The sequence below is a fragment of the Oncorhynchus clarkii genome, chromosome 20 (assembly GCF_045791955.1).
Source record: "Oncorhynchus clarkii lewisi isolate Uvic-CL-2024 chromosome 20, UVic_Ocla_1.0, whole genome shotgun sequence".
Taxonomy (NCBI): domain Eukaryota; kingdom Metazoa; phylum Chordata; class Actinopteri; order Salmoniformes; family Salmonidae; genus Oncorhynchus; species Oncorhynchus clarkii.
In genome coordinates this window covers 53,376,523-53,389,864 of record NC_092166.1, presented here as the reverse complement: position 1 = coordinate 53,389,864, position 13,342 = coordinate 53,376,523, and the positions used below count along the sequence as shown (strand labels likewise).

Here is a 13,342-nt window from a genome sequence, read left to right as displayed (position 1 = left end):
CACAACATGGCAGCAGCGCAAAACATGGAACAAACATTATGGGGCACAGACAACTGCACAAAGGGCAAGAGACAACAATACATCATGCATCACACAGCAAGTGTCCATGATTGAGTCTTTGAATGAAGAGAACTGTCCAATTTGAGGTTTTTTTGCAGCTCGTTCCAGTCGCTAGCTGCAGCGAACTGAAAAGCGGAGACTTGGGGACCTTTAACAGAATGTGACTGGCAGAATGGGTATTGTATGCAGAGGATGAGGGCTGCAGTAGGTATATCAGATAAGGGGGAGTGAGGCCTAAGAGGGTTTTATAAATAAGCATCAACCAGTGGGTCTTGCTACAGGTATACAGAGATTACCAGTTTACAGTCAAATTACATCTCCGTAATCTAACATGGGTAGGATGGTCATCTGAATCAGGGTTGGTTTGGCAGCTGAGGTGAAAGAGGAACAATTACTATAGAAGAAACCAAGTCTAGATTTCACCTTAGCCTGCAGGTTTTATATGTGCTGAGAGAAGGACAGTACTGTCTAGCCATACTCCCAAGTACTTGTGTGAGGTGACTTCCCATTGATGGGAAATGATGTAAATATATCACTAGCCACTTTAAACAATGCTACCTTATATAATGTTACTTACCCTACATTATTCATCTCATATGCATACGTATATACTGTACTCTATATCATCGACTGCATCCTTATGTAATACATGTATCACTAGCCACTTTAACTATGCCACTTTGTTTACATACTCACCTCATGTATATACTGTACTCGATACCATCTACTGTATCCTGCCTATGCTGCTCTGTACCATCACTCATTCATATATCCTTATGTACATATTCTTTATCCCCTTACACTGTGTATAAGACAGTAGTTTTGGAATTGTTAGTTAGATTACTTGTTGGTTATTACTGCATTGTCGGAACTAGAAGCACAAGCATTTCGCTACACCCGCATTAACATCTGCTAACCATGTGTATGTGACAAATAAAATTTGATTTGATTTACCTCAAGCTCTAAACCCTCAGAGATAGCAATTAGTGTTTAACACACAATCTGGGGAGGGGGCAGCTGATTAGAAGACTGTATCATTTGCGTATAAATGGAGGAAAGCTTCCTAATACCTGAGCTATGTTGATGTAAATTGAGAAGAGTGTACACTGCACTCTGACTCTTTGAGTGGTAGTTAGTAAACCAAGCCAAAGACCCCCACAGAGACACCAATACTCTTTAGCGTGCCCACAAGAATGGAATGGTCTACCCTATCAAAAGCTTTGGCCAAGTCAATAAAAATAACAGCACAACATTGCTTAGAATCAAGGTTGCAGTTACACATCCAAAACGTGAGCGGAAACCAGATTGCATACCAGAGAGAATACTATAGACGTCAAGAAAGCCAGGCAGTTGATTACTGACAAGTTTTTCCAACACACTTGATAAACAGGGCAAAATAGAAATTGGCTATAACAGTTAGGATCAGCTTGATCTTCCCCTTTTTAAATAAAGGACGAGCTGTGTCTGCCTTCCAAGCAATGGAAACCTCCCCAGAGAGGAGATATGCTTGGTGAGGATAGGGTCAGCAACCTTAAAAAAGAAAGGATCTAAACCATCTGACCCAGATGTTTTTTTGGGGGGTTCAAGTTTAAAGAGCTCCTTTAGCGACTCAGTGACTACCTGCAAGGAGGAACTTTGTAGCTGGGCAGGGGGAAAATAGGGAGGAGCATCGGGGCTAGTCGAATTAGAAGGGGTGGGAGATGAGTAAATGTTGGACAATGAGGCATGAATAGTCGAATAGGACTGGTGATTTTTAGAGTTGATTCAGGTGCTCCTTGTAACAACCACATCATCAACGTTATGTTGAGCCTATGACGACAATTAAACAAAGATGCCAAGAACTGTACTCTATTTATCATTACCGCATGTCACCTGCATGAACCATTTCCAAATGGACTTGAAAACGTGTGAAATACGATCCATAATGCGGTGTGTTTCGACAATAATAAGGCAGAGGTGAGTGACAGAGGCGTGCGCGGACAGTGGGCGCATCAATTCAGGTTTCAAATGTAGGCCAAATGAATGGCAGTCACACCTTCTTGGTGTCTTGTTAGACGTCTCTTTTCATTCGTCAAATGTCGGGTGCACTGTATGGATTCAATAATTATTTTAGAGTATGCGAACATGTGCAGGTAGCCAGGCTTACAGAAGGAGCCTGCTGAAGTGATTGTTTGACAATCAGATGACAACATAGCCAGTTATAATGTTATTGCGACATTAAAAGGTAATAAACAACACATTTTTACTGTTTGGCGCACAGAGATCCTATTAAATGAAGAGGGATTCTATATGTAAATCTGTTTAGTACTGCAGGGTGCACACACAGGGGGGTACCATACTGGGAATAAATTAATACTTCCACCCCTGATCTTAGAATTCTTATGGCACTATTGTGTGAAGACATGAGAGGTGTTGGTGAAAAGAAAGTTGAAGCACAAGGATGCGCTTCCAGAGCGAGGATATTTCAGTGAATTTGTTCCAAAAGGGGGAAGTGAACTCGGGAAGTGAGTCCTATACCTCAACTTTCTTTCACGCACATTTTTGAGCCTCCATCGCACCTCTGATTACGTAATGGTAACACAGGATCTCATTTCTAACACCAATTCTGCCCCCAATTTTTTGGGGGGGTGGGTAATTGCTGGCCACAAAGCTCTGAAGACTTTATTTTGTAATGAGATGCATTAAAATGTATCTTTGCCATCTCTGCATAATACACACCAAACTAATGGCAGAGTTGGATTTGCTCTTTAATTACCCTATTCTGAAGCATTCTAAACTTTTGTTTTCTGTTCTCTCTCTCTCAAGGCAGTGTGCTGTGAGGACAAGATGCACTGCTGTCCAGAGGGCACCAAGTGTGACCTAGCCCACTCCAAGTGTGTGTCTCCCACCCTGGAGACATTTGCCATGAGGGAAAAGGGGCCTGCAATGAAGAAGCAGACGGGTACTGAAGGAACAGACAGAAATAAACAACAAGATCATTGTGAAGTTGTTGTTTTATGTTCCAGGCTTGTCTCCATTAGGGCAAACAATGGGAATAAAAAATATTTAAATTCTACAAATGAAAAAAAACTTTTCAGTCTGTTGCCTTTGTTTTGGTGCCTAATGAACACAACACCGTTCTCTTTGGGCCTAATCCATTTTAATATTAATTTTCCCCATGTGTCTCTGTTCCTGGTGGTTGGACAAGCAGTGACCTGCCCAGGTGGTACGAGCAGATGCCCAAACGGAACCACCTGTTGCCTGCTGACCAGTGGCGACTATGGCTGCTGCCCCTACCTGGAGGTGAGTGGAACTGGAGCAGTACAGAGGACCATGGATCACATAATCTCAAGCATTTTGTTCCTACACAACAAATTGCACAATATGTGTTGCACACAGTCTGTGTAAGATACATGTGACGGACAGTTCTTAGTCTGAGTTTCAACATGAGGAAAGGGTAGCTAAAGAGAGATGGGGACATGCAGAGGTTGAGCATTTCAAAACTGATGAACTACATGTTTAATCAATGTGTATTCTGTACAGGCTGTGTGCTGTACCGACAAACTCCACTGTTGCCCCGGCAATACAACCTGTGACCTGGAGCATGATATGTGCACTTCCCCCAACACACAGACCCCACTGGCTAAGAAGACCCCTGCCATCTCCAACGATGGTGAGGCACCAACTGTTAATGCAAAATGACGCGACTAGGTTCCAGTTGAACAACGTTTACGTCACTATTTCCACAGTATATAGTTGCCATTGCACTCAGGGCAGGTCCATATACAGTGAGACTACTGCGCATGGGTATTAATAACAGAGTAATGGCACCGTAATAACAGAAATATAGGGATACTTCAAACATTAACATAATCTCCCAACTTTTCTACGGAATCACCCCCCCCTCGGGACGGTTGAGCTAACGTGCACTAATGTGATTAGCATGACATTGTAAGTAACAAGAACATTTCCCAGGACATAGACATGTCTTATATGGACAGAAAGCTTAAATTCCTGTTAATTTAACTGCACTGTCCAATTTACAGTAGCTATTACAGTGAAAAAATACCATGCTATTGTTTGAAGAGTGCACAATGGCCGATTAATTAGGGCCGAGTTCAAGTTTTCATAATAATCGGTAATCGGTATTTTTGGTAACTGATTTTTTTTTATAAAAAAAAATATATTTTTTACACATTTTATTTAACTAGGCAAGTCAGTTAAGTACACATTCTTATTTTCATTGACGGCCTAGGAATGGTGGGTTAACTGCCTTGTTCTGGGGCAGAACGACAGATTTTTACCTTGTCAGCTCGGAGATTCGTTTTTGCAAGCTTCTGGTTACTAGTCCAACGCTCTAACCACCTGCCTTACATTGCACTCCACGAGGAGCCTGTGTGGCAGGCTGACTACCTGTTACGCGAGGGCAGCAAGAAGCCAAGGTAAGTTGCTAGCTAGCATTAAACTTATCTTATAAAAAACAATCGATCTTAACATAATCACTAGTTAACTACACATGGTTGATATTACTAGTTTATCTAGCGTGTCCTGCGTTGCATATAATTGATGCGGTGCCTGTTAATTTCTCATTGAATCACAGCCTACTTCGACAAACAGGTGACGATTTAACAAGCACATTTGCGAAAAAAGCACTGCACCAATGTACCTAACCATAAACATCAATGCCTTTCTCAAGTATATATTTTTAAACTTGCATATTTAGTTAATATTGCCTGCTAACATGAATTTCTTATAACTAGGGAAATTGTGTCATTTCTCTTGCGAAACCGTGCAAGCAGTCAGGGTATATGCAGCAGTTTGGGCCGCCTGGCTCATTGTGAACTCTGTGTCAAGTCAATTTCATCCTAACAAAGGCCGTAGTTAATTTGCCAGAATTGTACATAACTATGACATAACATATTAAAGGTTGTACAATGTAACAGCAATATTTAGACTTAGGGATGCCATCCCTTAGATAAAATACGGAACGGTTCCGTATTTCACTGAAAGGATAAATGTTTTGTTTTTGAAATGATCGTTACCGGATTCGACCATTTTAATGACCAAAGGCTCGTATTTCTGTGTGTTATTATGTTATAATTAAGTCTATTATTTGATAGAGCAGTCTGACTGAGCGATGGTAGGCACCAGCAGGCTCGTAAGCATTCATTCAAACAGCACTTTTGTGCGCTTCAAGCATTGAGCTGTTTATGACTTCAAGCCTATCAACTCCCGAGATTAGGCTGGTGTAACTGATGTGAAATGGCTAGCTAGTTAGCGGGGTGCGCGCTAATAGCGTTTCAAACGTCACTCGCTCTGAGACTTGGAGTAGTTGTTCCCCTGTTCCGCTGCTTTGAGGGTGGCTGTTGTCGATGTGTTCCTGGTTCAAGCCCAGGTAGGGGCGAGGAGAGGGACGGAATGCTATACTGTTACACTGGCAATACTAAAGTGCAATAGTCAAAGGTATATGAAATACAAATCGTATAGAGAGAAATAGTCCTATAATAACTACAACCTAAGACTTCTTACCTGGGAATATTGAAGACTCATGTTAAAAGGAACCACCAGCTTTCATATGTTCTCATGTTCTGAGCAAGGAACTTAACCGTTAGCTTTTTTGCATGGCACATATTACACTTTTACTTTCTTCTCCAACACTTTGTTTTTGCATTATTTAAACCAAATTGAACATGTTTGATTATTTATTTGAGGCCAAATTGATTTTATTGATGTATTATATTAAGTTAAAATAAGTGTTTATTCAGTATTGTTGTAATTGTCATTATTACAAATAAATAAAATAAAAAATCTGCCGATTTAATCGGCTTTTTTGGTCCTCCAATAATCGGTATTGGTATAGGCGTTGAAAAACCAGTCGACCTCTAATACATACATAAGCAGAGTGTGAGTTTGAAGTTTGGGAAGATAATTTTCACCATAAAAAAATGCACCTTTATAATAAAAGCATTACATGCATAATAGCATTTGCAGTCAATTATGTTTCCCCCCCCCCCCCGCGCTTATAGCCTCCTACCAAGTGTGCATTGCTGCGTTTATAATGTGAAGAAATAGCCTAATAGTTTATCAACATTTTAGGCTAAACGTTCTGATCTATTGCGTTAGCCACATTGCGTCAAAAAGTTTTTGGGATGCTAGTGGTTGTATTAAGTTGGGAACTATCGCACGACTGTCCCAGACTATGTTTGGATTATTTATTTATTGAATAGAATAGGTGAACTTGGATAGTAGATTGATATAAGTAGATTGCTTTTGTTGTTCGTTAGGCCTACACATTTTGTTGGCTGACGACATGTAAATGTGGACAGTTCTTCCAATATCTTCAATATGCACCTCGGAGTTGGATAAGGACGCGCATAGTTGAGTCCCCAACGTGTCTCTTGATTTGTAGCTTGTGAGAAAGACCCGATCACGTGCTGGAGAGCCATGTGAGTGAGGTGATTCCGAGCCCAATGGCCACTGGCAGCAAAAGGCATGGCTTTTTTTGGGTGCATTACAGCCACACAAAGGGGATGCCGCCGTGAATGCTGTAGTGTGTACAACCTGCGCAAAAAAAATAAGCAGAGCTCATGCCTTTTTAAAGCTACCTTTTTCAAATCATCGTTAGTCGCGTCATGCATCAGTGGCTTGTATGCTGTGTGTGGAAGCCAGGAGATGCTAAATGTGTTGACGTTTATTAACGGTCAATTACCATGAGACACAGTTATTGGCTTGACAGTCACCGGATGACAATTTTGACCAACATTTGTGTGAGAAGGTTAACCATTTTGTATTACTCAAGCTGCAACTTTCCATTACGGTGTGCCTTTAGGAGCACAATACCAGATGCTCCCTTTTTAGTCAGACAGTCAGCAAGCTGTTCCTGTTGTAGCCGACCACAGAATCTGCTGGATTCTCTACTTCAATACGTTTGTTAATGCTACTAATCTCGAGACGAAAGTCTTTTCTCTGTGACAGACTCGGTTGACTTCACAGCATCAACTAAGGAGTAGTTGTCAGTGACACAAACTACAGGTAGAATGTGCTGTTTTGTCTCACCAGTGGTAAGCTCTGAGAACAGAGTTGCCAGAAACATGGCATTGTCAATTACATCCGCAAAAGCGTTTCTTCAGCAAGTTTGCTTCAGACAATCCTTCGGATCCTTTTTGACTGCCAACAGAAAGGTGAGAATCTTCCTCCTTCACCCATTAACATGATTAGATGTCCACCTTGTGTGCCACCATCTGTAAGGTTCCCTAGCGAAGCATCACAGAAGACAACTCATTTCAGAGTCATGTTTTGGAACATGCTGAAACTTTAGTCACGTGTTGTGATATCAGTTTACAAACTACTTTGTTTGCCTCATGAATGATTTGTACAGTGGCGTGTTTTGTGTTGGATGCCAAGTTGTAGCCATCAAACATTTTAAATCATGTCTACTTTGTTGCATCAGTATTTTTCCATCAACAATAATAAACTCAATGCCAACATAACAAAAACTATCATGCTCCTCACGGCCGACCTGAAAAACAACTTTGAGGTGTTTTTCAGGTAGCAAAGGTCTGTGAGCCACCCCATGTGAAGTCATTAACATGACAGGCAAGTACTCCAGTTATGTACAGTGCCTTGCGAAAGTATTCGGCCCCCTTGAACTTTGCGACCTTTTGCCACATTTCAGGCTTCAAACATAAAGATATAAAACTGTATTTTTTTGTGAAGAATCAACAACAAGTGGGACACAATCATGAAGTGGAACGACATTTATTGGATATTTCAAACTTTTTTAACAAATCAAAAACTGAAAAATTGGGCGTGCAAAATTATTCAGCCCCCTTAAGTTAATACTTTGTAGCGCCACCTTTTGCTGCGATTACAGCTGTAAGTCGCTTGGGGTATGTCTCTATCAGTTTTGCACATCGAGAGACTGGAGCCTGATCATTTTATGGGCTTTCCTCTGACACCTCCTATTATATAGGTCCTGGATGGCAGGAAGCTTGGCCTTAGTGATGTACTGGTCCGTAGCACTACCTTCTGTAGCGAGTTACGGCCAGATGCCGAGTAGTTGCCATAACAGGCGGTGATGCAACCGGTAAGGATGCTCTTGATGGTGCAGTTGTATAACTTTTTGAGGATATGTTGACCCATGCCACATCTTTTCAGTCTCCTGAGGGGGAAAAGGTTTTGTTGTTCCCTCTTCACAACTGTCTTGGTGTGTTTGGACCATGATAGATCGTTGGTGATGTGGACATCAAGGACCTTGACACTCTCGACCCGCTTCACTACAGCCCCGTTAATGTTAATGGGGGCTTGTTTGGCCCACTTTCTTGTTGTCCACGATCAGCTCCTTTGTCTTGCTCACATTGAGGGAGAGGTTGTTGTCCTGGCACTACACTGCCAGTTCTCTGACCTCCTCCCTATAGGCTGTCTCATCATTGTCGGTGATCAGGCCTACCTACCCCTGTTGTGTCGTCAGCAAACTTAATGATGGTGTTGGAGTTGTTTGGCCACGCAGTCGTAGGTGAACAGGGAGTACAGGAGGGGACTAAGTATACACCCCTGAGGGGCCCCAGTGTTGAGGATCAGTGTGGCAGACGTGTTGTTGCCTACCCTTACCACCTGGGGGTGGCCCGTCAGGAAGTCCATGATCCAGTTGCAGAGGGAGGTGTTTAGTCCCAGGGTCCTTAGCTTAGTGATGAGCTTTGTGGTCACTATAGTGTTGAACGCTGAGCTGTAGTCAATGAACAGCATTCTCACATAGGTGTTCCTTTTGTCCAGGTGGGAAAGGGCAGTGTGGAGTGTGATTACGTCATCTGTGGATCTGTTGGGGCGGTATGCGAATTGGAGTGGGTCTAGGTAATCCGGGAGGATGCTGTTGATGTGAGCCATGACCAGCCTTTCAAAGCACTTCATGGCTACTGACGTGAGTGCTATGGGGCGGTAATAATTTAGGCAGGTTACCTTCGCTTTCTTGGGCACAGGGACTAGGGTGGTCTGCTTGAAACATGTAGGTATTACAGACTCCGTCAGGTAGAGGTTGAAAATGTCAGTGAAGACACTTGCCAGTTGGTCCGTGTATGCTTTGAGTACACGTCCTGGTAATCCATCTGGCACCGCGGCTTTGTGAATGTTGACCTGTTTTGCTCACATTGGCTACCGAGAGCATTATCACATAGTCATCCAGAACAGCTAGTGTTCTCGTGCATGCTTCAGTTTTGCTTGCCTCGATGAGAGCATAAAAGGTATTTAGCTTGTCTGTTAGGCTTGCGTCACTGGGCAGCTCGCTTCTGGGTTTCCCTTTGTAGTCCGTAACAGTTTAAGCCTTGCCACATCCGACGAGCATCAGAGCCGGTGTAGTAGTATTCAATCTTAATCCTGTATTGACGCTTTGCTTGTAACTTCTTGATGCACCCATCCCGTTACCAGGATAATTTTCGTCAACATCCACTGAATTGCAGAGCGCCAAATTTAAATTACAAAAAATATTAAATTTTCATGAAATCACAAGTGCAATATAGCAAAACACAGTTTAGCTTGTTGTTAATCCACCTGGCGTGTCAGATTTCAAAAAAGCTTTTAGACGAAAGCATACCAAGCGTTTATGTAAGGACATCTCTCTCAGTAGACAAAACAGTCAGAAAAGCAATAGAATGAATTGCTTACCTTTGATGATCTCCGGATGTTTGCACTCACGAGACTCCCAGTTACACAATAAATGTTCCTTTTGTTCCATAAAGATTATTTTTATATCCAAAATACCTCCATTTGGTTGGCGCGTTATGTTCGGAAATCCACAGGCTCGAGCGGTTAAGACCGGGCAGACAAATTCCAAATAGTATCCGTAAAGTTCGTAGAAACATGTCAAACGTATTTTATAATCAATTCTCAGGTTGTTTTTGCAATATATAATCGCTAATATTTTAACCGGGACTGTAGCTTCTTCAATTGGAGAATCCAATGACGCGATTTGATCTTTCTCACTCATTTTTCAAAATAAAAGCCTGAAACTATGTCTAAAGACTGTTCACACCATGGGGAAGCCATAGGAAAAGGAATCTGGTTGATATGCCTTTTAAATGGAGTGAAGGCAGGCTATGGAACAGAGAGCTTTCAGGAAAAACAACTTCCGGGTTGGATTTTCCTCAGGGGTTCGCTTGCAATATCAGTTCTGTTAAACTCACAGACAATATTTTGACCGTTTTGGAAACTTTAGAGTTTTATCTCCTAATCTGACAATTATATGCATATTCTGGGCCTGAGAAATAGGCATTTTCTTTTGGGTATTTTTTTCATCCAAACATCAAAATACTGCCCCCTACACTCAACAGGTTAATGGTTCGTCTGAGTGCATAGCATTATTTTTTTTATTTTTATAGGTGTCTGGATTAGTGTCCCGCTCTTTGAAAGTGGCAGCTCTAGCCTTTAGCTCGATGCGGATGTTGCCTGTAATCCATGGCTTCTGGTTGGGATATGTACGTACGGCCTCTGTGGGGACGATGTCGTCGATGCACTTAGTCATTGGCTTCATCAATAAGGTGGTATACTCCAATGCCATTGGATGAATCCCGGAACATATTCCAGTCTGTGCTAGCAATACAGTACTGTAGCGTAGCATCCACGCCATATGACCTCTTCCGTATTGAGCAAGTCACTGGTACTTCCTGCTTTAGTTTTTGCTTGTAAGCAGGAATCAGGAGGATATAATTATGGTCAGTGGTTACATTTGACATGCTGGTAAAAATGAGGTAAAACTGATTTGTTTGCCTGCATTAAAGTCCCCAGCCACTAGAAGCGCTGCTTCTGGATGAGCATTTTCTTCTTTTCTGTTATAGCCTTTATAGAGTTGGTTGAGTGCGGTCTTAGTGCCAGCATCAGTCTGTGGTGGTAAATAGACGGCTATGAATAGTACAGATGAGCACTCTCTTGGTAGATAGTGTGGTCTACAGCTTATCATAAGATACTCTACCTCAGTCGAGCAAAACCTCAAGACTTCTTTAATATTAGACATCGGGCACCAGCTGTTATTGACAAAAAGACACACACCCCCACCCCTCGTCTTACCAGGCGTAGCTTCTCTGTAGCATCACTGTTCTGCCAGTGCATTGAAACTCCCTCCAGATTCAGAGTACTACAGGTCGTACCAGTTCTGGTGTTTTCCTTTGGCTTTTCCTGCTTGTCCAATGACGGTTGCTTTGTGTGGAATACCACTTTCTCTGGCCATTTCAGATTGGAATAACCATGTTGCCTTAACACATGTGGCTGTTGAATATTTTCCTAATTCTGAACCCTCAACAGTATTACCTTTGTCATAGTTGAAGGTCTGTGCTCCATTTCCTGTGTCAGTTTGCGTCCATATCATTGGATGCGATATCAGGTAGGTTTGTGTCTTTTTTTAATGTGTCCTCATTTTCAGTAGGAGGCTGATTCTCAGCAACAGCCCCTCCATCTTGTTGACCATCTTTACTTTCTGCAGTCTTGAGTGATGCACCCGGACAATGGTGCCTCCGTGTCTCACAAATATCACCACACCATCTTGGCCAATGACTACTCCCGGTCCTTTCCACTCATGACAGTCAACTCGTTTGTAGTACACTTTGTTTCCAGTGTCGTACTTCTCATCGGTTGGTCGAAGCTGTTTACGCAGAGCTTTGCGAATTCTCTCTGAACACTCTGCTTCAGTGAACGCGTTTCTCGTTGCATGTGGTACTGAAAGGTGTTGTCCCACCCATGCACTTTCAACATGATATCTGTGAGTGTTTTGATTGTCTTTCCAGAAGTCCATTGCTCCATAGACTGTATGCAGCAGTTGTCTTTACTTCCATGTTGAATTTCTCAGCCATTTCTCTTAGTTCCTTATTATTGAATTCTCCTCCATTGTCACTGTACAATTTATGGGAAGGGCCAGGCACACTTATCCAGGAATGAATGAAATGCTGGATGATTTCACTGGGTTTCTTTGTATTCACAATGCTTCCAACGCTGAAGTGTGTGAAGTGGTCGACAATGTGAAGGTGCCACACACTTGGTCCAAGCTCATATAGATCTACAGCCACCATTTCATTGTATTTGGAAGCCAGTGGCAAACTAACAGTTTAGGTTTGCTGTATATTTCTGACATGTCTCACAACTTAACTATCTGCCGTAGAATGTAAATACACTCATTATTCCCAGAACTGCTGAGTCGTTTCTGAAGTCTCAACTGTAGCATGTCAAAACTGTTTTGAAGTTTTAATACTTTGTTTTTCCAGTGTGTTCATGTTCTCTGGGACTGTCAATCTCCATGTGCTCTGTGTCTGTCAGAATCTCATTTTTACATGGACTCTGTGTGATGTCTTAGGCTACTATTGTGTAAACATTTTAGCAGAGGTAGTAAGTTCAAGCGTCACTGGTTGTTTAAACATCACTTCCTTGTCATTTTTTTATGTCTAGTGCAGCCCCTGCCTTCTTGAGGGAAGCTTTGCTGAATAAATTAAATCAATTCAAAGTTTGTCACGTGCGCCGAATGCAACCGGTGTAGACCTTACAGTGAAATGCTTACTTACAGGCTCTAACCAACAGTGCAAAACAAGGTATTATATGAACAATAGGTAAGTAAAGAAATAAAAACAAGGGTAAAAAAAAAAAAAAAAAATAACAGTAACAAGGTTATATACAGGCACTGGTTAGTCGGGCTGATTGAGGTAGTATGTACATGTAGATATGGTTAAAGTGACTATGCATATATGATAAACAGAGAGTAGCAGTAGCGTAAAAGAGGGGTTGGTGGGTGACCGAGAACACAATGCAGATAGCCCGGTTAGCCAATGTGTTGGCGGGCCAATTGAGGTAGTATGTACATGAATTTATAGTAAAGGCACTATGCATGTATGATAAACAGAGAGTAGCGTCAGTGTAAAAGAGGGGTTGGGGGGGCACACAATGCAAATAGTCCGGGTAGCCATTTGATTACCTCTTCAGGAGTGTCTTATGGCTTGGGGGTAAAAACTGTTGAGAAGCCTTTTTGTACCGCTTGCCATGCGGTAGTAGAGAGAACAGTCTATGACTGGGGTGGCTGGGGTCTTTGACCATTTTTAGGGCCTTTCTCTGACACCGTCTGGTGTAGAGGTCCTGGATGGCAGGCAGCTTATCCCCAGCGATATGCTGGGCCGTACGCACTACCCTCTGTAGTGCCTTGCGGTCACAGGCCGAGCAATTGCCATACCAGGCAGTGATGCAATAGTAAGGGGATATCTGCAGGGACCACCTATGTTTCAATGTGACTCTTGGTCAGACCCATTTTTGCTGGTATCTTGACTCTGTTGGTAGAATG

General features: G+C 42.3%; 1 protein-coding gene across 2 annotated transcripts in view; it reads left to right on the top strand.

Moving 5' to 3' along the window:
• LOC139376501 (progranulin-like) overlaps positions 1 to 13,342 on the top strand; it is a 30,423-nt gene that overhangs the window by 5,402 nt on the left and 11,679 nt on the right. Inside the window, exons 6-8 of one of the 2 annotated variants that reach the window (XM_071119148.1) lie at positions 2,866 to 3,001; positions 3,251 to 3,342; positions 3,583 to 3,712. In XM_071119148.1, coding sequence (XP_070975249.1) covers positions 2,866 to 3,001; positions 3,251 to 3,342; positions 3,583 to 3,712 — 358 coding nt within the window. Of the gene's footprint in view, positions 1 to 2,865; positions 3,002 to 3,247; positions 3,343 to 3,582; positions 3,713 to 13,342 lie in introns of both variants that reach the window. The other variant, XM_071119147.1, reaches the window with a different exon arrangement.